The sequence below is a fragment of the Mytilus trossulus genome, chromosome 6 (assembly GCF_036588685.1).
Source record: "Mytilus trossulus isolate FHL-02 chromosome 6, PNRI_Mtr1.1.1.hap1, whole genome shotgun sequence".
NCBI lineage: Eukaryota > Metazoa > Mollusca > Bivalvia > Mytilida > Mytilidae > Mytilus > Mytilus trossulus.
This window is the reverse complement of record NC_086378.1, coordinates 85,092,028-85,118,084: the sequence shown is the minus strand read 5'-3', so window position 1 is coordinate 85,118,084 and position 26,057 is coordinate 85,092,028. Positions and strand designations below refer to the sequence as shown.

Here is a 26,057-nt window from a genome sequence, read left to right as displayed (position 1 = left end):
GCCTTCTAGATGTGATGTTTGTCCTAAGTCAGGAATCTTTTCTGATGTTCAATAGTTGTTATTTGTTGATGTGGTTCATAAGTGTTTCTCGTTTTATATGTAGATTAGACTTGTTATTCAATTTGAATGGTTTGACACTTGTAATTATTGGGGCCCTTTATAGCTTGCTGTTTGGTGTAAGCCAAGGCTTCATGTTAAAGACTGTAGTAAGACCTATAATGGTTTACTTTTACAAATTGTGACTTGGGTGGAGTTTGGTCTCATTGGCACTCATACCACATCTTCTTAAATATACTCATTGATGTGTCCCTACATCTCCTTTCATAAAGTTTTTCAGCATTGATCATGAAAGTAATGTCCTTATATTTCTAAAGACCAGCCCATGTTAAATTCAGATAAGTGAAAACTTGGCAAAGTGAGATTTTGTGTAATCTGTTGGTTTATCATTATCTGTGTGGTTGTATATAATAAAACAAAAACAAATTCTATAGAAAAATTTTAATTCTATTTTCCATATTGTTATAAAAAAATGATGTAATTCACAAAAATATGGCAGGATTTTTAGCAAATAGAGCCACACTGTTACACTCCGTCAGAAATGATATGTTAAATGTACAAATGTCATGGATTGTGGCTTGACTAGGTTTTAATGACAAAGTGGAGACAACTCTTTAAATGCCATGTAAACAGATTGTATCTGGATTTACCTCCTTAAAAACGAATGATGATTAAAACATCAAACTGAAAGACTAGGAAATATATGCTTATTATTCAAACTATAATACATTGTATCTCATTTATAATTAACTTATTGTGTAGTATAAATTTGTCAATTAATCCCCTCTATATCATCAAAGATTATTATTTTTAATATTTAATTTAATTTAGATAACCTGCATATTCCAATCTTATACACATTTGAACACATTCTACATAAAACCCTGTTGACCATGGATTGTCAGAGTTATTTTATTTCTAACAAAGAGTTACCTCCCTGCTAAAATGAGTTATCTCTCTTCTAACAAAGAGTTACATCCCTGCTAAAAATGAGTTATCTCCCATGAGTAATACTGAAAGCATGTTTCTATGTAAAACAAACAAAAATAAATTAAAAACTTCTCAAAAATGTACATGTAAAAAACAAAACAGTGCAGAATGGAAATGAGACAAATAAAAAACAACTAACAAGTAAAATATTAAAACATTTAGTTTAATACACCAACTCCACAATATATTGCAACAATCACCATAAACAAATTAAATCCCTATCCCATGGTGGCGATGAATTTCTGGCAAGATATTAACTTTTAATTGAATTCTTAACCTATTTTATTTGATCTCCATACATTATTTTATCTAAAAACTTTATTTTGGACCAACTGTTTTCAAGTTCAAATAAAGAAATCTGTTTCATACACAGTATATCTCATATTTTTATAGATGTACGAGTTATTAGTGGCATTTATGACTATTTTTCAGGGATTAATATTCATATTTTTGATATATTTTGTTCTTTTATTTAAAAGAAAAAAATTGTCATCTGCTAATATATTTCTTCTAAAACATCAATTAACTGTAGATTAATTAAAATAAAATTCATTCTGTAACATTTATAAAAACAGAATTTCGAAATCTCATTTCACTAAAAATATTTGTTTAAAATACTTAACAACAAGCAAACATTTAACTATCACAGATTTCTATTAGGAAGACAAAAGTTTGTGGTTTGATCTAACGGCCTTGTAAGACAAAACTGCTTCACATACTCCCAGCTGGTTATCACCAGAGCTATTGAAGGAATGGCCTATTCCAACAGACTTTTATTAAAACCATCAGTTTAGACCACACAAGAACATTAAGCTTATCAATTTGGCTATTTACTACAATGGACATTAGTAATTTACATAACCAAAAATGCATTAAAAGAGTACATACAAATAGAACACATTAAATATAACATTAAAAATTCTTAACATTTTTATAGCAACTGTACATTCTATAATTAAAGCACTAAATATTTTTTTTTGTATAAGTTAATAATCATTATGTTCAATTTATAAGTTACAACATCAACACACATTTTTAGAATAATTTTACTTTGCTATATATGTTTGTTTCTGTTTTTAAGTGCCAGCCTTAAAGAAACTTCAAACAAAACATCTTCATTTAACAATCTAATATAAAAGTTGTCAATTAAAAGTAAGGATCTATTTGTAAAATTCTACTTCTTTGCCATAAACCTTTTGGTGCACTTAGGTTGATCATTTTTGGATTTTCTTTGCCATAAACCTTTTGGTGCACTTAGGTTGATCATTTTTGGATTTTATCTTGTGCACCAATCTGAAACAGTGTTTTTTTTTAAGTTATGGATTTCTTTTCTTTTCTTTTCATTTCTTTTTTAAAATTTGATATTTTAAAATAAACACTGCTTTAAATATCTTTTGCAGGAAATAAAAGGTTTAAGTTAAATCTTTACAATATTAATATCACATGTTCCCGTAAATAAAGAGAACTCCAAACTTTAATATCTAAAGCTACAATAGAGCAACAAAATTGCATTTTATAACTTAAATTTTTCAGCAGTTGCAAAAGACGTAATCTCATGAATATGTAAATGAGCGGACATTATATGTCATGGGATTATGGACTATGGATGATTATATGGGGACATTGTTATCTGAAAGACTGATGTAGTCATTTGTGTACATATTGCATCAGGTTGCCATGACAGCAATGAGACAGAGCTAGCTTCATTCTCTTCCTCCTTCACCACGGTCTGTATCTCTTTTCCTTAGACAGCATCTGAATATGAAGCCACAGTTTCCCATTCTTCAGCTGTCATTTCTCCTTTCAGTGTCCTTCTCACTGCAAATGGAAGAAAATTATTACTTTCTATTTGGCTACAAAGTTTCAGGTTTTACTGTTTTATTTAAGAAGCATATAAAACATAAATGTACAAAAACATGATAAATAGATGGACAATACTGGTCTAAACATAAATCTAGATTTCTAGTCCTATCAATCAACAAATGTTTTAAAACGTCCACACAAATCTATATATGTTAGTACATGTATTTAACACATTAAACGTTACATTTTCTAGAAAAATTAATTTCCTAAATGGATCAATTTATATGAGAATATATTGTGTCATATTTGAAATTATTCAATCTTTTCATACAGTGCAACCTATCTATAAAATTGGTTAAGATGCCTAAGCTGTTAATTGCAGAACATGTATTTTCTACTGTAATGTAATATTCAATGCTTTTCTAAACTCTACTTAACCAGCTCACATCATTTCACTGTTTTATGTTATTGCCAACCACACCCTGTTCATTTCAAATAAGAATTCCCTCTTTAATTTAAATGCATAAAAAAAATCTTAATATTTCCATGCAATACAGATTAACAATTCATACGAGTTAATAACTAATTTAACATAATTACATGCTAACTTCATGCCTTTTAACATTGTTTGGTTTAAAATCATTTTTACAAGTATTTGAACCAGACTTGGCACTTGCTGGCAGTATATAATATTTATTCCAACATAATTCAAGAGTTAAATTAAAGAAAATCACCTGAACTTTATCCTTGATTTCTTTCAAGCAACATTGGTTCAACTGGGACTGCTGACAAACATGTATTACAGGGGATAGGTGAGCTTACACAACGTACTACACATACATTACTAAGGGACAGACATTAAGCCTTCTTACTGCAACATACACTGAACTGATGACAGACATATCACATAGACAGACACTAACAACTTGTGCATGTTACGAAAGCTTCACAGATGCATAATGAAGCTCAGTTGTCAGGATTTTAAACAGTTACATGGATAAAGCACTTAGATCCAATCTCATCTCTGACTCGTTAAATGTGATCGCCATTAACCCGTTAATTATCTGAAAAAGCTACTAGCTATTAATAAGACATTTAGATGCAAGAGTAAAATCTTTCCCCTCTCTACTGACAAATCAGTAACACAAAGAATGAACACGATTTATAATGAAACCAATTTCTTCAAATGCAAAGTTTTCTCAAATACTCTGCATACAAGCTGCTTAATTTACTTTTTAACTGCATTTAATCCAACAATTATTTAAAAGGATATTTTTCCTTATAATTTTCTTTCATTATGCAGAAAACAATATCGTGCCAAACTGTGATAAAAACAAAATGGACTTGTTAGTTAACTTGTGATTGTGCAACACACCAAATGTCAGGGATCATCTCAAAACATCTTTTATCTTTTCCAAACAAGATTTATTTTATATATATAAACTCACATTTATCCTTATACATTATATATAAGGCAACTAGAGAATCAATAATGAGGTGTGTGTGCCTTGTCTTAGTAAAAAAAAACTCTATTTACACATATTACAAACCAGCTTTTAACCAGATTTTGACATAAGAAGTTTTGAGATAATTGCTAAGTTAAGCAGAAATTTGTGTGACTTTGTGTCTACAGAGAAATTATCTGTCCATCTTGCTTAAAACATTTGAAAATATGTTGGATTAAATACTTGAGTTTTTAATTTCATTAACATCTCTAGCTAAAAGTCAAAGCCAGTGTATGTAAATATAGAACTCCCTTCTACTAATACATGTGCTGTCTACAATAACAACAAAATGATTCCCCGTAGTTTAATCTTTCTATTCATAGAACTAGAAAGTTATTATTGGTTTTATTGATTAGTTACTTATAGACATTACATGACAAAAAAACTGTCAAAAAGAAAATTCATGCTTTAACAAAAAGAATTTAATTTAATGAACGAAAAAAGAAATCAAATGGGATTATTGTTTGGAGAATTATTGTTAAGATGTGTACAACAACCAACACATGTGTTTTGGGGGCATTAGTGAGATCTGTGGTCCACAATCAACATACACTGAGGGAAAAATAAAAAGTGGCAAAAAAAACATTCAAATAAAAATTGTCTAACAAACAATGAGCAGTTTCTGGTTACCTAATAATGATCAGTGTCACTATCCCGAACTGAAACATAATTAAATAGTGACTTTAAAGCAAGGTCAATAGTGCTATAATAACTAAATATTACACTCAGGTCAATATCAAATAAATATTACCCCTCAGGTCAATATCAAATAAATATTACCCCAACCACAAGATGATAGTAAGATCAACGTGTAGAAACTAAATGATATCAAACCTCAGTATTAGGCATATATCTAACTAAATGATATAGTTGTGTGCGACTGAAAGTGAATACTTGTTAACCAATGTATGAAAGCAAATTAATTTGAAACCTCACTAATAACATTTTTCTGAAATAAAAGTATTTTTTTACATAGAAAAAATCTTATATTAAATTCTTTTCCTGTATGGAACAAGAACTTTGAATGCAGTCTATCCTATTATAATTATAATGATCTATTAATTCATGATACAAAATCCATAGACACAAACCAAAAGCATTTTTTTCCCCTGCTATTCTTTTGTCAGCAGAAGCTCTCACCTCCCTGCAACTTCAAGATGCCCCATATCAAAATTTTTCTTGGTTTTTATTTTTGGTAAAAATTTGATATTAGAAAATGTGATGCTATTAAAAAAAAAAACTGATTTCCTAGATGAATAGTTGTTATGCATGAAAGACACAGCAATCGTTTATGACGACAAACTTCTTAAAAAGCTTGATGGTACATCTAAACCAGGAACCAGTGTAAATACCTTTGCCAGTCTATACATAAGGTACCAGGTAGACAAAGTATAATATCAGGATTTTTTCTGGAATGGATCAGACCTTTTTAAAATATGTTTTAAGACACCAAAATACTCTTTTGTATTAAAAATTGAATAAAAATATACTTTTTGTTCCATAATATCAGATATGCATTTAAACAAAATAACCCAAAAAGACAATGTACAATGTATCTATCGTCATGCAACACTACTGCACGTAACTTCCCATGCATACAATTTATACAATTTTACATGTCATTGTCTCTGATAAAAGCTTGACAAATACACCTTGAAAACACATACCAGTTACTTCTCAATTCTGTTAAATAATAAATATCAAAAGAAATCTTATTTGCAAGAATTGCTATAATATCTCCAGTCTTATCAAGTACTATACAATATCAAGAAAACCTTTTTCCTGATACAGAAAAACATATTTTTGAAGAGAGTCGCTTGATTTAATTTTTACAATTAAAAAATGGTTGACTTATTTTTTTCGTCTTTGTCTATACTTCACAAACCCAAACCCAAAATTAGTTCAAACTGACAACAGGCAGTATCATAAGGATGGAATCCAATATCTAAAGTTAGTGATTTTATGGGACACACATTCAACTTTGTTGACAGGTCAGTAGAAACGATATTCTCTGGTAAGTCTCAAGACAAGAACTTATTTATAGGCAAAGTTATTTGCAAATTCCAAAGTTCATAGGTCAAACTAGGAATTCTGGGAGATTTTAGTACACTAAATCAGGACATGCTACATAAACAGCCAAATAATTTTGAAAGCATTATTCAAAATTCTTCAAATAAAGTTGGCCAGAAAAAAAATCAAAATCATTTTAAAAATAAAATATTTCTGCTCTCTCAAAACCAACATGTAGTTGCAAATTATTTTTTTTTAAATTGCTATAGAAATTATGCTAATTTTTTGGAAGTTATCAGAAAGAAGTTTTGAGAGAGTAAAAATAAACATATAATTCTAATGCAATAGAAATGGCTTGAATGAGCTTAGTTGGCAGTCTTATTGTATTGACTTCTATGTTGCCGAGTTGCATTGGAATGTTTATTTGAACAAGAATTTGGACAAGAAGTATTGCATTAGAATAAAGGTAACAGCACTGTATTGGAAGTATTGCCGTTGTCAATTGAGATAAGATGGCCATTACTATATAGGTCTTAATGGCTCAGCTATACATTGCCTGTAAAACTTCAGTGAAAACTGACTAAACTGCAACTGACAACAGCATTACTTCCGACAGAGCACTGTAATTTCGTAAATTTCACACCAAACTTGGGACCTACCAATAACTACCACAGGAATGACGTTCTACGTTCGGCTGCAAAAGTAATATTGTGTTACTGTATTATTGCATTATTTTATATGGAACCATTGGTTTAGGGCGTTAAAACTCTTATCTTTGGTTGACTGAAAAGGCTGATTTTGTAGGATGAAGAAACTTCTTTCCCTACTCGATTTCATATTATTGTCCAGAGAAGATACGTAATATTTACATATTATTATATGACACACTCCTACAAAGGGTTTTCCCAACTTGCAAACAATATGTCAGCATGATCTCTAATAGCCCCCTCCAAAAATACTGCCTTATTTATACTTCAACACAGGAAGATTCTGCAATCCAGTCACATAAATTCTTTTTACTGTCCTATATCTAACTTTAATATAAGTGCCTTCTATTATAATGGTGAATACAGAAATGTTTAAGTGATAACCACCCTATGATTATAAAAGGACAATATGATTTCTGTTGATTTATAAATAAGCCATGTATCAAAATCTGATATTTTGTAGTGTTGTTGTTTATGAACATATAACCATATACATACAGGATTTTCTGTGATTTTTGGCCCTTTTCCTCTCCCTGGGAGCACTTCTGGTTGGTGCTGCCGTTGCGGTACGAACACATGCTTCTAATAAATCATCATCACCCGTATCATACATCTCAGAATCTGTGGTTACACAGCCACGAGAACTTTTATTACTCAGAGTGTCCACTGTAGAAAAACAAAATAGTTCAAACTGTAAAATATATTCAATTGATCGATAAATGTCAGGATTATACATGTATTAAACTGCGATATAAATCACTTTGAACTAAAACCTGAGCCATATTATTAAATTGCTAGATCACAAGGTAATTCTACAAGCGGAAGTTGCCTTATATTATAGCTGAACAATAAATTATTATTATTACAACTACAAGTTGGCAAGATTTGGTCATGCCCCCTCTTTACATATTAACAGTACATTTTTACTTATTTTAAAAGATCAAAGGACTTTCTGCTTTTCTTTTGATGTTACTTCATCTTCTAACATCAAAACCTTTCTCAAAGGGACCCATATACTTACAAGGTCGTCTACTTCTGTGTTTCTGACCAGGGAATCCTCTATCATCACAACTAACATAACCATTAGATAATATTTTCTGTAGTTCATCATCCTTGTGTGTTGTTTCCTTTGGATTTGTCATAGAAAATCTATCAGTCTGGGAAAAGAGGAAAACATAGTTAAACCAATGGCTTTAAATTAGAAGTCATCAAGCTAGATTTAATCTTGTAAAAATTATTATCATCTTATTATAGTATAAAATTAAGGTGGTACACAACACTTTCACTAAAATTAATTTGGCTCGTTTAATTTTCATAAAATTTTGACATAGTATTTACTTTGACCATTTGAAAAAAATATAAAAATTTCAAAAACTTTGAACCACTCATTTTATCAGAAAAATTACACTGGTTATATAGCAGTTTGACAAAATCCAGTTTTGATCATTGAGAAGCTTACTATTCCCTTAACAACACAACATAATTCAAACGTTTAGCTAATTTAACAGACTTATCTCCCTGTAGTGTTAGGTTCCACCTTAAAATGCTAGTTTATGATTGATTGATTGCCGGTTGCTTAACATCCAGTGGAGTACGTTTATGAAGGTTTTTTTCGAAACTGTTGTGGTAGTAATATTTTCTTTAAGTATTCAATTCCAGCATTTTCAATTTCTGAATTTCTGAACCTTATACTTGTCTTTTCAAAAAACTCAAATAAAATTTTATGATGTTTATCAAATATTAGGTATGATCATTTTGTTTTCTTAAGTTGAAGGATTCCTATGAAACAAAGAGAAAAGATCAAATTTCAAAACAAATGAAATTTAAAACAGTCAAATAGACAACTTTCGAGTTTGATGCTTTTCCTTAAAAAAACTCTGGTTTTAGTGAACATTATTCATGCGTTTAGGGGCATCGTCACATCCATTCCAATGTTGAGCGAGTGGTTGAGAATTATAATACTATATTGCACGATTTATTCGGCAAACTAAATTTTCATAATTGATAATCAGCACTGCTGTCATTAGGGAATTGTACTTAAGTATCTAAGAAACAAAAATTATTTCTAGTTTATCCTGCACAATGATGATCACTAAGATGCTTGATGAATATTGATAGTGTAAGGATACAGGCGACCCCCTATATCTGGTAAATGACATCATAAAGGCACGCCTTATTGGCAAGTTTTTTCCGGTGACTGATGAACTCGAAAGTGGTCTATTGAATGAAGGGTGGATTCCTACTCCTAAAACTTTTTAAAATTAAATTTACATGTTATTCTTTTTATCTTATAAAGTTATATACATACATCTACAATCATTTTTCCTCTGGTTTTCTTTCGCTCTCTCTGATTGGCTCGTTTCTGTAACTGCTGTATAACTTTCTCCCTCGTTGTACGATACTCCAGTGAAAACTCACTGACAATCTTACAGAAGGCATTAACTTTGAGATCTTTGGCTGTATGTATAGGTAATCCCATGTACAATAATAACTTAGTGTACCTGTGACAAACTCTTCTATGTACAATTTTTAATATCATAATTCTTTCGGCAGCATCTGCTAAAAATTCTGATAATCTGTAAAGAAAAGCAAAATCAGTGGAAAGTTTTCATAAATATGTATAGCTTTCATTTTTAAACACAATTATATATTAGACCAGTCTTGTTTTTGAAAGAATTAATCCTGGAAATGGTTTCATAAAAAATCATTATTTTACAAATAGTTGAATAAAAATTTTAGATTAATTTAATTTTTTATTAACTTTATTTTTTTGAGGTGTAAAAAATTGCTAATGAAAAATGCTCTTATTTAACCAAGTTTTTTTGGTGTAACAGCTTATAATGAAAAAAGGTTACAGTTAACTTAGTTTTTTGTGTTATAGCTGAATACAGATTATATTTCATGTATGGTTTATTTTTTACAGTTAGTTCCTACTAAAGCATTTCAAATCATAGAAATTTGTTTCAACCATTCCTTGTGAAATGTTTGATATTTATTTGGTGATCAGTAATGGACACAAAACAATTTTCCATAACCAAACACAGTAAGTCTGACACTTCAAACAAATAATCAACTGTATATTGTGAATTCATTATTATTCAGTGGATACCAATTTTCGTGGGCTTTGTGAGTACATTTATATGAACCCCGAATTCAAATGTTCAAAGAATAATTTTTTTTATATAGGTTTTGTATGCAAAGATTGGCAAAACCATGAAATCAAATAACCACAAAAAAATGCAAGTTTTCCTCAATCCACAAAAAAAGATACCCACGAAATTAAATGAACCCACAGAATTGAATTGGTTTTCATTCTTTTTTGTCTCATCATGATTTGTTAGCTACTTAAGATAAGACTGAAATCCAACCACTGTATTTTCAATAAGAACAAAATATGACTCTTTATTACAGTCAATTCTGATTGATGAAGAAGATGGCAATTTGAAATGATGCATACAACAATGGCCAATTTATAAACAGTTGCTTTCATTTTAATTTTTCTTATATCAAAGGGTGTGCATAATCTTTTTACAAAGCTGCCATTTGATAAATGACTTACATTTTGGTATGCAGAAAGCTTAGGATTGTGAATTTAATAAGCTGATGACTTCTTTTAATTACTTTAAATTTTACTTTTCTCTCTTTTTTTTTTAAGTGACATCAATTTTTATATGGGAAATATGTGTTTAATGTGCAATGTAAACCATGAATGAAAATACTATATATGTGCCAATATAACATAATTCAACACAGAACTTAATACAAACCTTGGAGTACTAAACCTAAACAGAAATCATTAACGAGTGTAACCACACATAATTCTTAGTCTCCTTTTTTATCGTTATTTCACACTTTCTCTTATTTTCTACTCTTTGATTGATTCTGCTACATTTAATGTCCTGTTTTTCTTATATATTTTTTTGTTCTTTTTTAGAAGCAGAAAGTATATAAATCATATATCCAATTCACTAACATAAAATAAAGATTTAATTTCATCATTCCTTCAACAGCCTATGAGAAAACTATGCAATATGCCAAAAGTGAATACAAATAAACTTATTAAAGACCAGACAATGAGTTATTGCTGTTTAATAACTCATGTATATAATTTAGTTTGTTAACCAGTTTAAAACTGACAGCCGCAGGAATCTTAAAATTTATATCCACAACTTTTACTATAATTAACTTACTTTGACTTTATACTAGAACTTGAGCTTCCTTCGTGTTTAATTAACTTACTTTGACTTTATACTAGAACTTGAGCTTCCATCGTGTTTAGCGATTGCACGTAAATGATCCCATGAGGCTTTACAATCTGATTCTAATCGGTTCAGTTTATTAGCAAGTTCGTCCCAATCAACCTGAAATAAGAAAACACATTTTACTATACAATTTGGTTCTGTATGTTAGAATACATACTTCCGAACAGTTCCAGAAATAATCCTTAGTCATTTTCTATGATTTTGTAAGTTATATTCAAACTGCAAAGATTCTCACCAAAATTTATATACCAGTAAGAATATGTGACCATCCATACACCATGTCTATATCAAACATTTTCAATTTCCATGTATAGTGAACCGGGAAATTTTGGGGGAAAATCCTTATTTGGCATAAACATCAAATGGTTACATAATAATAAACATACCGGTAGGTACATAATCTTAGTTTCAAGATGACATGTCTACCTTGACCAAAACTTTTAACCTGATACATGAAAGACAGAAGACTGGAAAACCTTTCTACTACATTGGCAGGTAATAAGAAAATTTATATTTTGGAATTGACCCTTGAGAATTTAGATGTTTAAACATAATAATAAACTGAAAATTAAGTATGTGCTGTTTGGTAATTGTTCATAGATGTAACTTCAATTACACCTAACATCTAAATTATGTCACACCACAATAACTGAATATAAATGGATGGTGTTTTCAGAATCAACAAAAGAACACTTACCCGTGAACATCTAGCTAATGTTCCAATATCTGAATATAAATCTGTCGTGTCAGGGAATTGTTCGTTAATGATGCTACACAAATGATGAAGTAATGAATGTTTATGTACAGTGTCTTTAACTTCAGGTATTTTGGTTAAATAATCAATACTGAAACCTCGTGCCTGAAATAAACAACATTTCTTATTAATCAGTCTTAAAAATTAAACTTGAAAGGCAACAAGTTAAAACTTAAAATGCATAAATCAGGAATCTGGTGTTCGGTGGCAGTCGTTTGTTGATGTGGTTCATAAGTGTTTCTTATTTTTCATTTTTCATGTAGATTAAAGCTGTTGGTATGGTTTTACACTAGTAATTTTTTTGGCACTTTATAGTTGTTCTGTCTGAGCCAAGGTTCCATGCATGATGAAAAACGTACTTTGACCTACAATGGTTTACTTTTACAAATTATGACTTGGATTAAGAGTTGTCTCATTGGCACTCATACAACATCTTCTTATATCTATAGACAGAAAATAAGTCAAAAATAAATCAAATGTTGGAAGTTTTTGTTATAATAAGTTCTTCATCATGGAATTGCTGTTCCAAGCATGAATCTATTGATGAAAATAATAACAAATTTTCAAATGTAACATCACAAGAAAGTAAAATTCATATAGAGATCCATGTTTTGAAACTTGTTTCAAAAAATATATGTGATATGGTTCTTGGTTTCTTTTAACTAGAATGGAATTCAAAACAGTGTGACTGTGGCTATTGATTGACAGATTAAATTCATCCATTGACTGGGACAATTTACGTGAACGTTTGTCTGTAACGACCACTGTTCACGACGTACCTATGATAGACATTTAAACTGTGGGGTCACCAAAGGTTTCTAAACGCCTTTAACTATAAAATAATTCGAAAAATTAATCAGGAATAATCTTTATGTTTTGATTTTATATAATTGATATAAATCAAAACATCGTTTTATTTCTGATTAATTTTTCGAATTACTTATTTAGGTGTTGAGAACCTTTGGTGGCCCCATAGTTTAAGAGTCTTTTAAAAGTGCATAGTGAGCTGTTGTCCTTACATACACACGTTCACCTAAACTGTCTTAGTCAATGGATGAATTTAATGTGTCAATCAATGGCCACAGCCACACTGTTTTGAATTTCATTCTAAGGATTTCCAGTCAGGAATTTACAAAAAAGGTAAATTAACAAAAATACCAGTCTCTGAGGAAAATTCAAAGCCGGAAGTCTGTAATCAAATGGCAAAATCTTAAACACATCAAACGATATCAACTGTCATATTACTGACTTGGTACTGGCATTTTCTTATGTACAGGCCATTTTTGTTGGATCTATTTTAAATATTTACCACTAGACATGAAGTAATCAATAATATTTCTGCCCACCCCACAACATAAGACATTAAACAAACAATCAAACCAAACTTACTGAGGCTCCATTTAAAAAGTTTCCAATGGTTAATACAACTGATAAAATACATTTAAATGTTTTATTTTTCCGCAGTTCATCTATTCCTTTCTTCAGGTCAGACAGTGGCTCAGCAACTTCCTGTAATGAAATGTTATAAGTAGTAGTTAACTTAATACATTTTTGTACTTAATTTACAAATAACTGTAGATTCTTTAGTTTTTCTGATATTACCCATTTTCATTGATAGAAAGTATTACTGTGGATTCATTTCTTTTCGTGGATATCAAAATTTTGGTGGATTGAGGAAAAATTGCATTTTCGTAAATTATTGAATTCATGGTTTGCTGATTTCTGTGTACAAAGCCTATATAAAATTTGTAATTTGTTGATCATATGAATTCCTGGTTCATCTGTACCAACAAAAATTGGTATCTCAAAAATAATAATGAATCCACTTCATACAGTTGTAAAACTTCTATGTTCAAATACAATTTGGGTTTTGGCTGATATATTAAGATCTGTGTACATACTACCTAATAATTTATAATAATGTATTGTGTTAAAACTTGAGAGCTTCATCATTGAAGAACTTCAGGTCAATATAAAGCTATTTTTTAATATTTTATGAATGTGGTACCTACATCTTCCCCATAACCTTCCCTAATCCCTATGTAACCACAGAGGCAGTGGTCCAAAAATTTTGCAGAAAATAAAAAACTTACTGATTCTATAACTTCATAATCTAATTTAAATAACCAGAGAGACAGTCTAGCCTGTAGTTCACTAATAGATGACAATGTAAGAAGAAACTGTTCAGCTGTTCCAAGGGGTATGTCTGGATTAGCCATCTGAGCTTCTAATATCTTCCCCTTTTCTTCTTCTGTTGGAATCATAGATGTTAAGATTTTCTGTAATAGTAAAGTAATAATTATTTTATTTGTTATTTTTAAGTTCCTTTTTTAGTTTTATTTTCCATGCGATTCTAATCAAATCTAATAATCTATCAATCAATCAATCATTCTAATACCAAACTCAGTGTTTGTCATTAAATGAGACAATATCATAACTAACTTCCCTATAAAACAGCAACAATTGAGATTCCCACTTGGTTCAAAGTAAATTCCTAAATAAAATTGATGAAGAAAACAAATATATTCAATTATTTCAATTATCATTTTTGTTTCCAAGGCAGAGATCCTGCACCTTATTATAATGAAATAAAACCTAAATGCTGTAAATGTATTACTACTCTGTTGGAGGTTTAATTTTAATTTAATTTTTTTTAACAGTTCAAATGCTTATCTATTTTCTATCGTAGACAATGAAAAAGTAAAATTAAAATTCCTTAAAAATCATGACAAACAAGAATGTGTCCATAGTAAACAGATGCCCCACTGGAACTATCATTTTCTATGTTCAGCTGACCATGATATTGTTGTCAAAAACTCTAATTTGGCATTACAATTACAAAGATCATATCATAGGTAACATGTGTGCTAAGATTCAAGTTGACTCAACTTCATCAAAAACTACCTTGACAAAAAACTTTAATCTGAATTAAGACAAACAACAAACACACAAAACGAAAACTAGAGTTGCACCTTATTGTAATGAAATAAACTGAAATGATTTCAGAAAAGTGTAAAGAAAGAAATTTTTAAGCTACCTCTAGTATATCTAAGTGGACGAGAGGCTAAACAAATAAACATATATGTCCAAGTCAATTTCATGACAGAGCAATAAAACAAATACTTGCCTCGATACCCTCTTTGTTCATTATGGAGTTGTCCATCTTTAAGATTCCAGCTTTGATGGTCCTGGGTGGAGGTAGTACTGTTAAACCAATGTTAATGGCATTTGACCTTTTGGGGTCAAGGACATTGATTTCTTTCTTACCAGCTGCTTCAGCTTTCTGGAAACAACAGTTAAATTGACAATGAAATAAACTTAAAATAAATATGGCAAAAACAAAAACAGAACGTTAACCTAGGTGCAAAAAAAAATATGAGGATGGCTATAAAAAACAACTACGTTATTGTGTAAAATTTAGAACAGAAGGTCCTGGCTTGGTATTGTTGAAAACTGAAGATGATGTCCTTGTCTAATATCATTTAGGACTGAAGATGGTATCCTGGTTAAATATTGTTGAAGACTAAAACTGAAGTCCAGGTTTCATATTGTTGAAGGCTGAAGGCTGAAGATGATGTCAATATCTAGAATAAATGTGTATGTTTTTTGTTGTTGACTGGAAACTTTCTTTGTAGTTGAACTGTTTAGATGAATATGTGCTTTCTGTATGTATGGAATATGATTTTATATGTTAATAAAATATCTATCAAAAGAGTTGTTCTCCGTCATCTGTTTTTAACTCCAATGTCATAATGCTCTTAATGTGTAATGATTGTAAGCAAACAAGCAAAAAAACATTTCTTGAGTAAGTAAGGGGATCAGGAATTAGAATTAAACAGAACACTTCATGCAAGGGTGAACTATCTAACATGCTTTTAAGGTACACACTCAACTAAACTAATTATAAGATCACATGTTGGTCTGAAAAGCATCACTTTGGTGAAATTACTGGTAATGTGAGATGAGGAATAGAACTGTTGTGAGGTGGAACAACTTGGCAAGTTAGAAATTTAACAAACTGTTAACAAACTTATTTTTAATTTACAGTTGTAAAATCTTTAACAAGAGATGATAACTGGAGATTAATGAATGTGCTTTTAAAGTTTTGTAGAAATTTAAATGAGAGCTTTGGTCAATACAATATTCATCCTGTCACATTTTCAACTGCTCCATTTGGTATTTTCTTTAGATATCTGAACATCCCCAAAATTATATGTTCAAATTAAACTACTAAGGGAGCAGAAAATCAAAGCTCATTTTACAGTGAAAGTTTTAATATATAATTGCCTTAATCTACTGTAACAGCATATATCTTGCTCCTACCTTAGAATATTATTGCTTTACTAAATATTACTAAATCTTTGCTATATCTTTTTAAATTATAGTGTCCAATAAAGTTTTCCTCAGGTTTTGGGGGATTAATGATAATCATGCAACTATACTCTTTATACTTTTTCATAGGATAAAAATAAGGGAAAACATGGTTGCTCCATTAGATGGTCCTCAATACAAGAATTCTAATTTTGTGTTTTATGAACTATGTGAAGGAAAACAAGTTTCAGGGATAGAACATAAATATTTTTAACTTTATTTAGTACTATTCAATGCATTACTGAAGACTGTGTTGTGTTTTTCTATAGGAATGACATGGGTAAAAATAAAAATAAAATATAATGTCAAAGGGCAAACTGGTATATAAATAGAAAGCTATCCCATCATCCTTACCACATCCTGTTGTTGTTAAATTATATACATGCAATAGCCAGAATTTTATGCAAATTAGGCACCATGACCAAATAGAGACAGCAACACACAGTATGAAATAGAAAAATGGTGAAATTATTATCATGATTATATGATACAATGATTACCTGAAAGAAAGTTTGAGAATTAGTTGACGATCATGCATTTTTATTTCTACCAGAATCCTACTAAAACCATCAATTAAAACGACATACTTTTTTGCATAACAACATTTCAAACAACAACAAAAGAACAGAAATTTCTTATATATGATCCCATGTAATAATTTTATAGAGTAAAGAAAATACTTTTTATATTCTTTTTTATTGCTGTTCATTCAAATAATGCATTTCACCACTAAATACTGCCTTAAAAAACTGTTCCGTCTTTTCCTTAACAAAGATTGCAGTTGTAGTAAGTCCTTGTGATTTGTTCAAACAGTTTATTATTTTTCTCAGAAATGCCTCTTTTTTAAAATTATTTTTGTAAAAATATGAATGATGAATAAGCATGAAATTTTTTTCAGTTGAAAAGTGTTTTTTGTTTTGAAAATTGTAATAACAATCAATGAAGGTAGCAAGGATTATGTATTTCAGAGTAAATCTCATTATTTTTTTTTAATGTTCTAAACAGATGCCCTAAAGCAACACTGACCTTTTGTTTGATTTCACTCATTCGAGTCTCAAACAAGTGCTCCAGTTTATCAGGGTCCACTTTAACATCAATAAGGTCCTTCCATACAGTTTCTCCCTTAGTTACAGGGTGGGGCTGTTCTGTTTTCACTTCTCTCCAATGAAGTTTTAATGTCTTCTTTTTCTTTTTTAATGTTGACCCAGGTGCAGGAGGCAAATTTGAATCTACATTATTTTGTGGTCCTCCACCAAACATTGGAGGTGGTGGGGGAATTCCTCCTGGAAGTCCTGGGGGTGGAGGGATTCCCATTCCAGGGGGAGGAGGAGGTGGAGGGGGACCACCTATACCAAAGGGTGGTGGCGGAGGGGGTATTCCACCTATCCCAAGAGGCCCTCCTGCAAATGGCACGGGAGCAAAAACGTCTATATCTTCATCGTCACATAAATCAGTAAAATCTAAGTCTTTTATTTTTAATGGCCGATGTAATCTTTTCTTAAGTTTGTCCCATTGTAAATCACTTTCTGTTAAAACAATTTCGGGAGTTGCTGGTTTAGGTTTAGGAGGTTCATTAGGTTTTACAACTAGTCCCTCCTTAGCTTTAGATATAAGTCCACTTAGATCACCTTTCGGTGCTTGCTTTTCTCTACCATTTTGAATTTCAGGTTTCTGTTGAAATCTATCGATATTTGACTGTATTTTATTGTCATCATAATTTTCTTGAGGTTTCATCATAGGAATTCCACCATTGTTTTGTGATAAAGCATCTTTAAGATTTGACACACTCTCCCCCCGATTTTTAAGGACGTCCACATCAGGATGTTGTTGTGATTGTATTTTTTCTGTTAATTCTCGTTCCTTCACTTTATCTTCTTCCTCTTTAGTTTTTTGCATATATTGTAACCATCGACTATTACTACTGTTAGGACTAAGTTCATTATTATTTTGTTCCAAAGCGTTCTGAGATTCGTTATATTTATTATTACGCATTTCAATGTCATTTTGTTTATTTATTGAGTACCCATGAGACTTCTGTCTTCCATCATCTGAAATAAACAAGTTATAAACCAATCAAATTGCATGAAAAAAATAAGGCTGATAATTTTAAACAACTTTTATCATTTGAAAGTGTTTTTATACAAAGATTTCATAACATAATCCATTCCTTATTTCATATTATAAATTTGACTTTTTCACCATATATGTATAGAAGTTTCCATGGAAACAATCATTTATGCATAAATATGAGTATAATATTGAGTAACTAAGTTTTATAGATATCATCCTTCTTCTTTATTAAGAGTAAACATTCTTAACTTATGGTCCTGAACAAAACCAGCAGAATTAAATAAACTGTAAAATACTATACTTTCAACTATGCATTAAGCTGGAAAACTTCTTAGCCACACTAAGGTATCAATGGTTCTAGTAACTAGTTTACTATTGCAATAGTGTTTACACTAATCATATGTTGCTAACTTTGCATGACTAGTGCACTAAATGATAATGTTTTCTGGTTTTCTCTATTTTTTTGGTGTACTGTCATGACTCCTTTGATGATGGGTCATGTATCGAGCAAGGTAGTAGTTTTCTTCCACTGTGCAATTTTTCATTCATGTAGATAATCATGTAGAATATATTTACTGCTTTATATTATATTTGGAATTTTACTTCCAAAAATACCTTCATATATATAAATCATACGACTTTAAAATGTGCAGGATTAGTAACAGTGGAAAAGTTAGTCAGAACCTTACCACCCAGTCTTTCATTTTCACCTAGAGGTTGCGAATAGTTAGTGGTTGCAGTCTCCCGCGGTATATCCACCGCAGGAGGCATATTATTATCACTACTACACGTGTCAGTTGATGAATTGCTGGCAACAGATGAACGATCTCCATTTCTATTGACAACTCGCTGACGAATATTTTCGTGCTCCTGATCTTTAAGAAATGAGCGCTGTCTCTCCCTGCGATCTCTGCGTGTTCTAGTCATATCTGTGGGATCAGACCATGCCTTGTTAGTGATTCACACAATAAAAGTGACAATAAAAGCCAAACTCATCCAAGGATATCTAACAACATTGCAACTTATAATTCAAATAGCAAAATTTTCTGTTTGCACAGATATTGTGATTCGTTTCTTTAGGCAAGGTATACATAATTACATGAATTGGGCATTATTTCTGATTTTTAATAAATTGCTCATATCTAAATCTTTTTAAACAGCATCTTAATCTTGCAGCTTTTATTCTTTGAGGGATCTATGAATGCATAGAATATATATAAATAGGGAGTTTTGTTTGTGTTAAATCTAAAGCCCATGTAAAATTAACTGAATAATGAATATCAGAATCAATAAAAGTTGATATAAATCTCCATTCATTTCTGAGATGAAATTTTATTTCTGTTGCTATTCTTATAGTAAGTTGCATTGCTGTCATTGTAAGGTAACAAAATCATGAAATTCATATAATAAATGAGAAAACTGATAATGCAAAACTATCTGGCAAATAAATTTCTGTACAACTTGTATGAATTAGATGTATTCAACATTTTATCCTTTCTGAATTTCGATTCATGAAATTCATTCGTAATATATTTCATTTAAATTCTAAACTGCTTATCTAATTCATACATGATGCACAAAGTAAAATCATAGCAAAAAAGCCACAAAATGTCAACAGATTTTGAAAATCTGGTAAAACATTATCTAAAATGTAAAAGGATCAAGTCACAAAACTGTGATTCAAAAAGTGTAAGGAAAAAATCATGTGATCTGGAAGTGTCTACTTAGGAGGAGACAACTCCTTACCACTGGAATCAAAGGGAGACGATTTGCCATCCTCATCCTTAGCACTCTCTTCAACCGAAAACACATCATCTTCCTTATTTTCGTCGACCGAAAATAAATCGTCTCTACTTTCGGCTATCGATAATAAATCGTCTCTACTTTCTGCTGTAGAAACTAAATCATTGTCTCTACTGTCTAATAGCGAAACTAAATCATCCGCCTTACTTTCTGCCAGAGAAAGAAGATCATCATCCTCTTTCATACTTTCATCAATCAAACCTAAATCTGTCTTTTCTCCATCAGAACCTAAACATATCACAGGATTCTTGTACAACTCTATCGAACTTAATTCGGTGAACTTATTAATATTTGACCAATCATGGTGTTCAACCAATATTTTCTCAATAAAAACTGTAAACCAACTTGAATTGTGTGGATTTTTTTGATTTTTTTTAATTTAAAAATAATATGAACATTGATTGTCACAATTAGGACAGACTATATGGATAAATTAGAAAGTCAGAAAATGGGTAAAATAAATCTTTGAAAAGTTAGCTAAAAAGGCTGAATGCCAAAATAGTATCCATGTAATTAAGTTGTTTTACAGAACTCATAATTTAAAAATAAAACAGATTGAAATCAACAAAATAATAATTTTGATTAACAATATACATGCTTAAAATATAATAGTTATATATAATGGTCACTAAAATTGTCCCATTTCCCATCTTATAAGTGCTCCTCAGTGAAGTGACCACTATACATAAGCTATTACTTTCAAAAGATGTTAGCACCAGTATTCATCCAGAGGATTTTTCAGGTTTTAATAAATGAATAAATTTCTGATATTATCAAGATTATCGTATAGTAAGTTTAGCCCATTGTGTAACCTTTAAAACAACTGAAACTGGTGCACAACAAATATAAATAAACTTGAAGAAAACAGTTCTTAACACTCATATATAGAAACATTCCTTTTTTCAAATCTTACTTTTGCAAACTCAAAATAAAAGCTATAGGTTATTACATTTATACAGCCACAATGCTGAGATTGACACTTTTCTTGTTAATTTTCTTAAATTTTATTGACCATTTATCAATTAAGCAGTTAAAATAAGCCATTTATTTACTTCAATCAAAAGCAATGCAATCATTTCAACAGCCACAGAAACATATACCTATGCCTTAAGTTTGCAAATGATGGTTCATCCAAGAACAATATATAGTTCATTATTCTGAAGAAAGTGTATAGACTCTGGTTTTCTCATTTTGAGAAACAATTATTGTTTTTCATGTTTTTATTTGTTTTGTTTGTTCTTGAATGAACGATGTCAATAGTTTCATAGCCAACATGTGTATAAATTCAATTTGTCTAATAACTAAAAACTAATGTCTGCCATAACTTACTATTTTGTGACTTAGGACTAAGTTCTGCAGTACCATTACATTGGATATTTTTGGGCATTTCTGCCACTTTGTCTGGGGGCTCCACATCTTGGATCATTTCATCTAACCTTGTACGTCTTTTTCTGTTAGGATCAGGCATTTGATCCTGGATATTTTCTGGTGGTAATGAGGCATTCCTATTAAAAAAATTACAAAAAATATATGGTAAAATTTGAATAAGGTGTAAAGTAACCTATTTAAAATCAATTCAATTGTTGATAGCAGATTACAGTGTGGTTCTTAAGTGAATACCAAACATCCAGAACAAAACTTGTTCATAATATTTTCCTATACTCTTTTAAAAATGGTGAGCTCTCATCTGTGTATTTCTATGTCATACAGTTTCCAACTGCATGGGTAAAATATAAGCTATTCTTGCACTTATATGTATTTTTTTTTTTTTTGTGCTTTTCTAAAAATAGTTTTAACAATCATCAATTTGATTACAACCTTACCTGGTTATCTCCCTTAACAAAGTTAAAGATTTACCTCCCTTGGCAGATAAATGTTTGGTCTTTAGAACCATTCAAGTATCATAAATGACAGACTGTGTTTACTTTGGCTGCATATATTTTTAAGAAATGATGATTGGTATTGCGGAGCCACTGGCAACAAAAACATTTGACCTTGTGGTTACAGTTCACTCAGATATTTGTTGTTCGATTTGTTAAATTTGAATTCTAGTTGCTATATAAGTTTGAATTATTGTCTTTTCCTGCCTAACATTGGTATTATGAGGACCCAAAATTCAAATTGTTGTATCTAATTAAAGTTAGCTTCAGTAGATAATGATTTATTATAGATGCATAACTTACTGTATAGATTGATTTCTGAGTTCAGCATAGCGTTCTGCTGCTGGTTTCTTCTCGTCTTGTAATGTCAACAATGAAGGAACACTTCTATTCTTTCCCTGTAATTTCTTTTGTTGAATTCCTGTAGAATAACGTCTGCTCTTCCTGACACCATCTGCATCACTCTTAGTCCGTGGAGTACGTCTAAAATACAAATAGTTTGTTAAAATATAGTTCTTTTCAAATAAATAATTATTTTCTGCTGTTATTTGAACAAAGTAACATCAATATTAAGAACAACTAAAGACGAAAGGGAGATAGTTATCATTCAGTGATATGTGCATACCATAATTTGAGCAAGGGTGACAAGTTGAGTCAGATATTCACCATGCTGGCTCAAAAGATGTAGTACTCATACCAAGACTTGGATCTAGTCAGACTTTACCCCAACATTTAATTCCACAATCTTGGTATTAGAAGAAGCAAATACCAATTTCAAAGTATCTGGTTTGACCCAACCACATACAAGGAGATTATAATGCATGAGTCCTCCTCTGAGGCAGTTCAATAAGTGATCTGCACAGATTTTTTTTTACTAATTATTGTGAAAAAATTTACTTTTAAAAATGATTTCAATAAAGAAATAGAAAAAGAAATTCTATATGTGCCCAATCTTAAACCCTACAAGATTTAAATTTTATACAACAATTACAATTATTTTTAATGCCAATATAAAATATGTAAATCAGTTTGATTAAAGTAACTATTAATGGGTTTTTTTACCTGAGATGTTCTCCCTGTACTTCCTCTTCTTCTTCCACCTGATCTTCGTGTTTAAGTGCAGATTCATATAACTGAAACTGACCAATCAGATCTAAGTCTGCTCCGTTCCTCATTATATGTCGTTGTGTAACACGCTCCATTTCTAACTCTTCTAATGCATCTGTCACATCATAAAATGTGTCCTGGTCTGGGATAGCACTCAAAACCTAAAATTGTAAAATTTAAAATAGTTATTCAATAATTTAACTTATATTTGAATAGAAACACAAGACAATATCTCCAGCTTTTTAAGGAAAAAATTCAAGCAAGTATTATCTGTTTTATTGTTTAGTTACAATTGCAAAGCTCTCTGTATCAAATTGTGAATTGAACAAAATCAAGTGTAACAAAAGGATACTTGGAAGGATGATTTATGGTAAAATAATTATGTAATATGAATATGTGGTATGAGATTTCCCATACAGTGATTTTTTTTTGCCTCTGGTGGGGAGTTGTGCCACAAAAATGCACGATGCATTTTGCAAACTTTTTATTTCTTGTTCTTTTAATAAATTCAGAGCAAAGCAAAGCTCTAGATATTGGATTGATTGTTGGTGTTAAACACCACTTTTGAGCTTCAAAGTGGCTGCCAGTGTTTATTGATGGAGGAAGCCAGAATGCCAAGAGAAAACCATGACCCAACTCCTCACCTTGTTAACTAATGTCATGGAGTATATAAGTAGCTCTGTGTCACCTCCATCTTTTTCATCTAAAATACTCATAATGTTGGTCCAAGCACTCAAACCTGGAAAATATGACAAGCATGATATAAATCAGAAACAAAACTTTGGGAGATTTCAACTAGAGGGAAAATCTTATTTCTATCATTTCATAGAAGGTGTTTTTGTGAGCGTGGATGAATTAAATGAAAGGTTCATCAATGGGGTTTGGAGTGTTGCATATAATTGGTGAGGTATTTGAGGCAGTCTTTAGGCACCGAATTTGTTAACATGCATTGAATGTGCACATCATCTCTCTAATCCCTTAGATATTTTCCTGTATTACATAGGGTTAATATTGATTATCTATATGCTGTTTATTTCTTTTATTAGGAAAATTAAACTATATTTGTCCTCATTTTCTTGCAGGTTTTCATTGTTCACTTAATCTTTGTTTTAATCAGATACTGTGAAAACTGAACACAAACAAGCAAATTACAACCACCTTATTACCTACAAATAAACAGACCTAGTTTTACTATTATCTTTAGGATCATTTAGATTGGAGATTTGATATAATTAAACAGGTCTACTAAGGTGATTATTTAAATGATTGTAAGAATGATAAACTTTAACAAGGTGCTTGGCTATTATATATGTCACATTCTATCATTATATCCCCCATCTTCAGTTATCAATCAACAAAATGTCAACCTACTTAAAAATTAGGTCAAGAAAACAAATTGGTGTACTTTTTATCCACATATTTCTGTTTATATACGAAATTAAATTTATATTAATTCACCTCTGAAAACAAACAGTATTTACAAAAGAAAAACACAGGTGGTCAGAAATTTAGAAACTCAATTCTAGATTTAATTTTATCTACTGAATTAAAAGTATGATTAAAAGATATGGGACCTAATGAGACCTAATGAGAGAGCAACCTAAACCTGTGAGTCAAAACTGTTTAAAGATTGTTGAATTTGGACTTTCTGTTTGGTGTGTGCCAGGGCTCTGTGTTGCAGATCATACATACTATGACATATAATGATTTACAAATTATGACTTGCATTGAGAGTTGTCTCATTGGCACACATACCACATCTTCGTATATCTCTATATATATTTATAATATGAAATATTGTATAAGACGCTTGTTTATTGTTGAAAATACTATTATATCCTGCACTATTTATTGATGTATGCCCAACAGTTTCTTTTATTTATATAATATTACTGTAAGTGCTAATATGAAGATCAGATGCTAGCAATAATGTCTATGTTGACTTATGATGTGACAGACATAGAGAAAGTCTCATGAACTGTTTCCCTGCTGAAACTTTCTTATAAGAAGTAACAGACTGAAGATCTTTATTCACTTCTTTATTTCCCAGCACATATTTGAATGATTTAACAGTAAATGACGTCAACCAAGCGTGACTTGGCCTGCAGTCATGGCTTTTATCTGTATTTTTTATTGACCATTTCATATACTAGGTTAAACTCCTGTCACAAAATTAACACCTTTAACCACGGCTACTTTAAGATCTCTGTTTTGTTTGTTTGTTTTGCCTCCAGTGAATGTAATGACAAAACTAACTATTAGTTTTCACAAAGATACAATCATAAAAACATTTAAATTTAAAAAAATAATTGTACTTGAAGTCTAACAATAATATTATTAGTCCCGTCTGTTGTTAAATTACATGACATTTTAGAATTGTAATTATCTTCTTTATAACCTGAGAGAATACAATGTACAATAGCTATACCTATTATTATCAAGCTTTTAAATTTAAACATCCTGTACAAAATAAGTATGTGTCAATGTGCTAGCCAGAATAAATCTGTCAGCAAAATCGTTTCCTTTCACTAAATTGTCTACTGTTTATTCTAAGTATTGCATTGTAATGGTGAAATGGTTATCCAAACAGTTAATGTTTAAAATCGTTCTTTGATGGCGAAGGTTTACATAAAGAGGTCAATATTATTGAAAACTGACTCCCTCCTAATTTCTAAAACTCCAAAAACTGTGTTAACTCATTTAAAAATGTTTTAATTCAACTTGAACAGATACATGTC

The 26,057-nt window shown here is 30.6% G+C and overlaps 1 protein-coding gene across 3 annotated transcripts in view; it reads right to left on the bottom strand.

Moving 5' to 3' along the window:
- Nucleotides 1–483: 483 nt before the first annotated feature.
- LOC134722066 (FH1/FH2 domain-containing protein 3-like) overlaps nucleotides 484–26,057 on the bottom strand; it is an 81,793-nt gene continuing 56,219 nt past the window's right edge. The window contains exons 13-27 of one of the 3 annotated variants that reach the window (XM_063585520.1): nucleotides 23,964–24,058; nucleotides 23,275–23,480; nucleotides 22,516–22,695; nucleotides 21,662–21,837; nucleotides 20,276–20,560; nucleotides 17,486–18,507; nucleotides 15,216–15,371; nucleotides 14,182–14,367; nucleotides 13,478–13,597; nucleotides 12,032–12,193; nucleotides 11,312–11,433; nucleotides 9,381–9,648; nucleotides 8,094–8,229; nucleotides 7,571–7,738; nucleotides 484–2,865 (exon numbers count right to left, since the gene is read on the bottom strand). In XM_063585520.1, coding sequence (XP_063441590.1) covers nucleotides 2,792–2,865; nucleotides 7,571–7,738; nucleotides 8,094–8,229; nucleotides 9,381–9,648; nucleotides 11,312–11,433; nucleotides 12,032–12,193; nucleotides 13,478–13,597; nucleotides 14,182–14,367; nucleotides 15,216–15,371; nucleotides 17,486–18,507; nucleotides 20,276–20,560; nucleotides 21,662–21,837; nucleotides 22,516–22,695; nucleotides 23,275–23,480; nucleotides 23,964–24,058 — 3,356 coding nt within the window. In that variant the 3' untranslated portion in view covers nucleotides 484–2,791. Of the gene's footprint in view, nucleotides 2,866–7,570; nucleotides 7,739–8,093; nucleotides 8,230–9,380; nucleotides 9,649–11,311; nucleotides 11,434–12,031; nucleotides 12,194–13,477; nucleotides 13,598–14,181; nucleotides 14,368–15,215; nucleotides 15,372–17,485; nucleotides 18,508–19,218; nucleotides 19,459–20,275; nucleotides 20,561–21,661; nucleotides 21,838–22,515; nucleotides 22,696–23,274; nucleotides 23,481–23,963; nucleotides 24,059–26,057 lie in introns of all 3 variants that reach the window. The other 2 variants (XM_063585521.1, XM_063585522.1) reach the window with 2 other exon arrangements.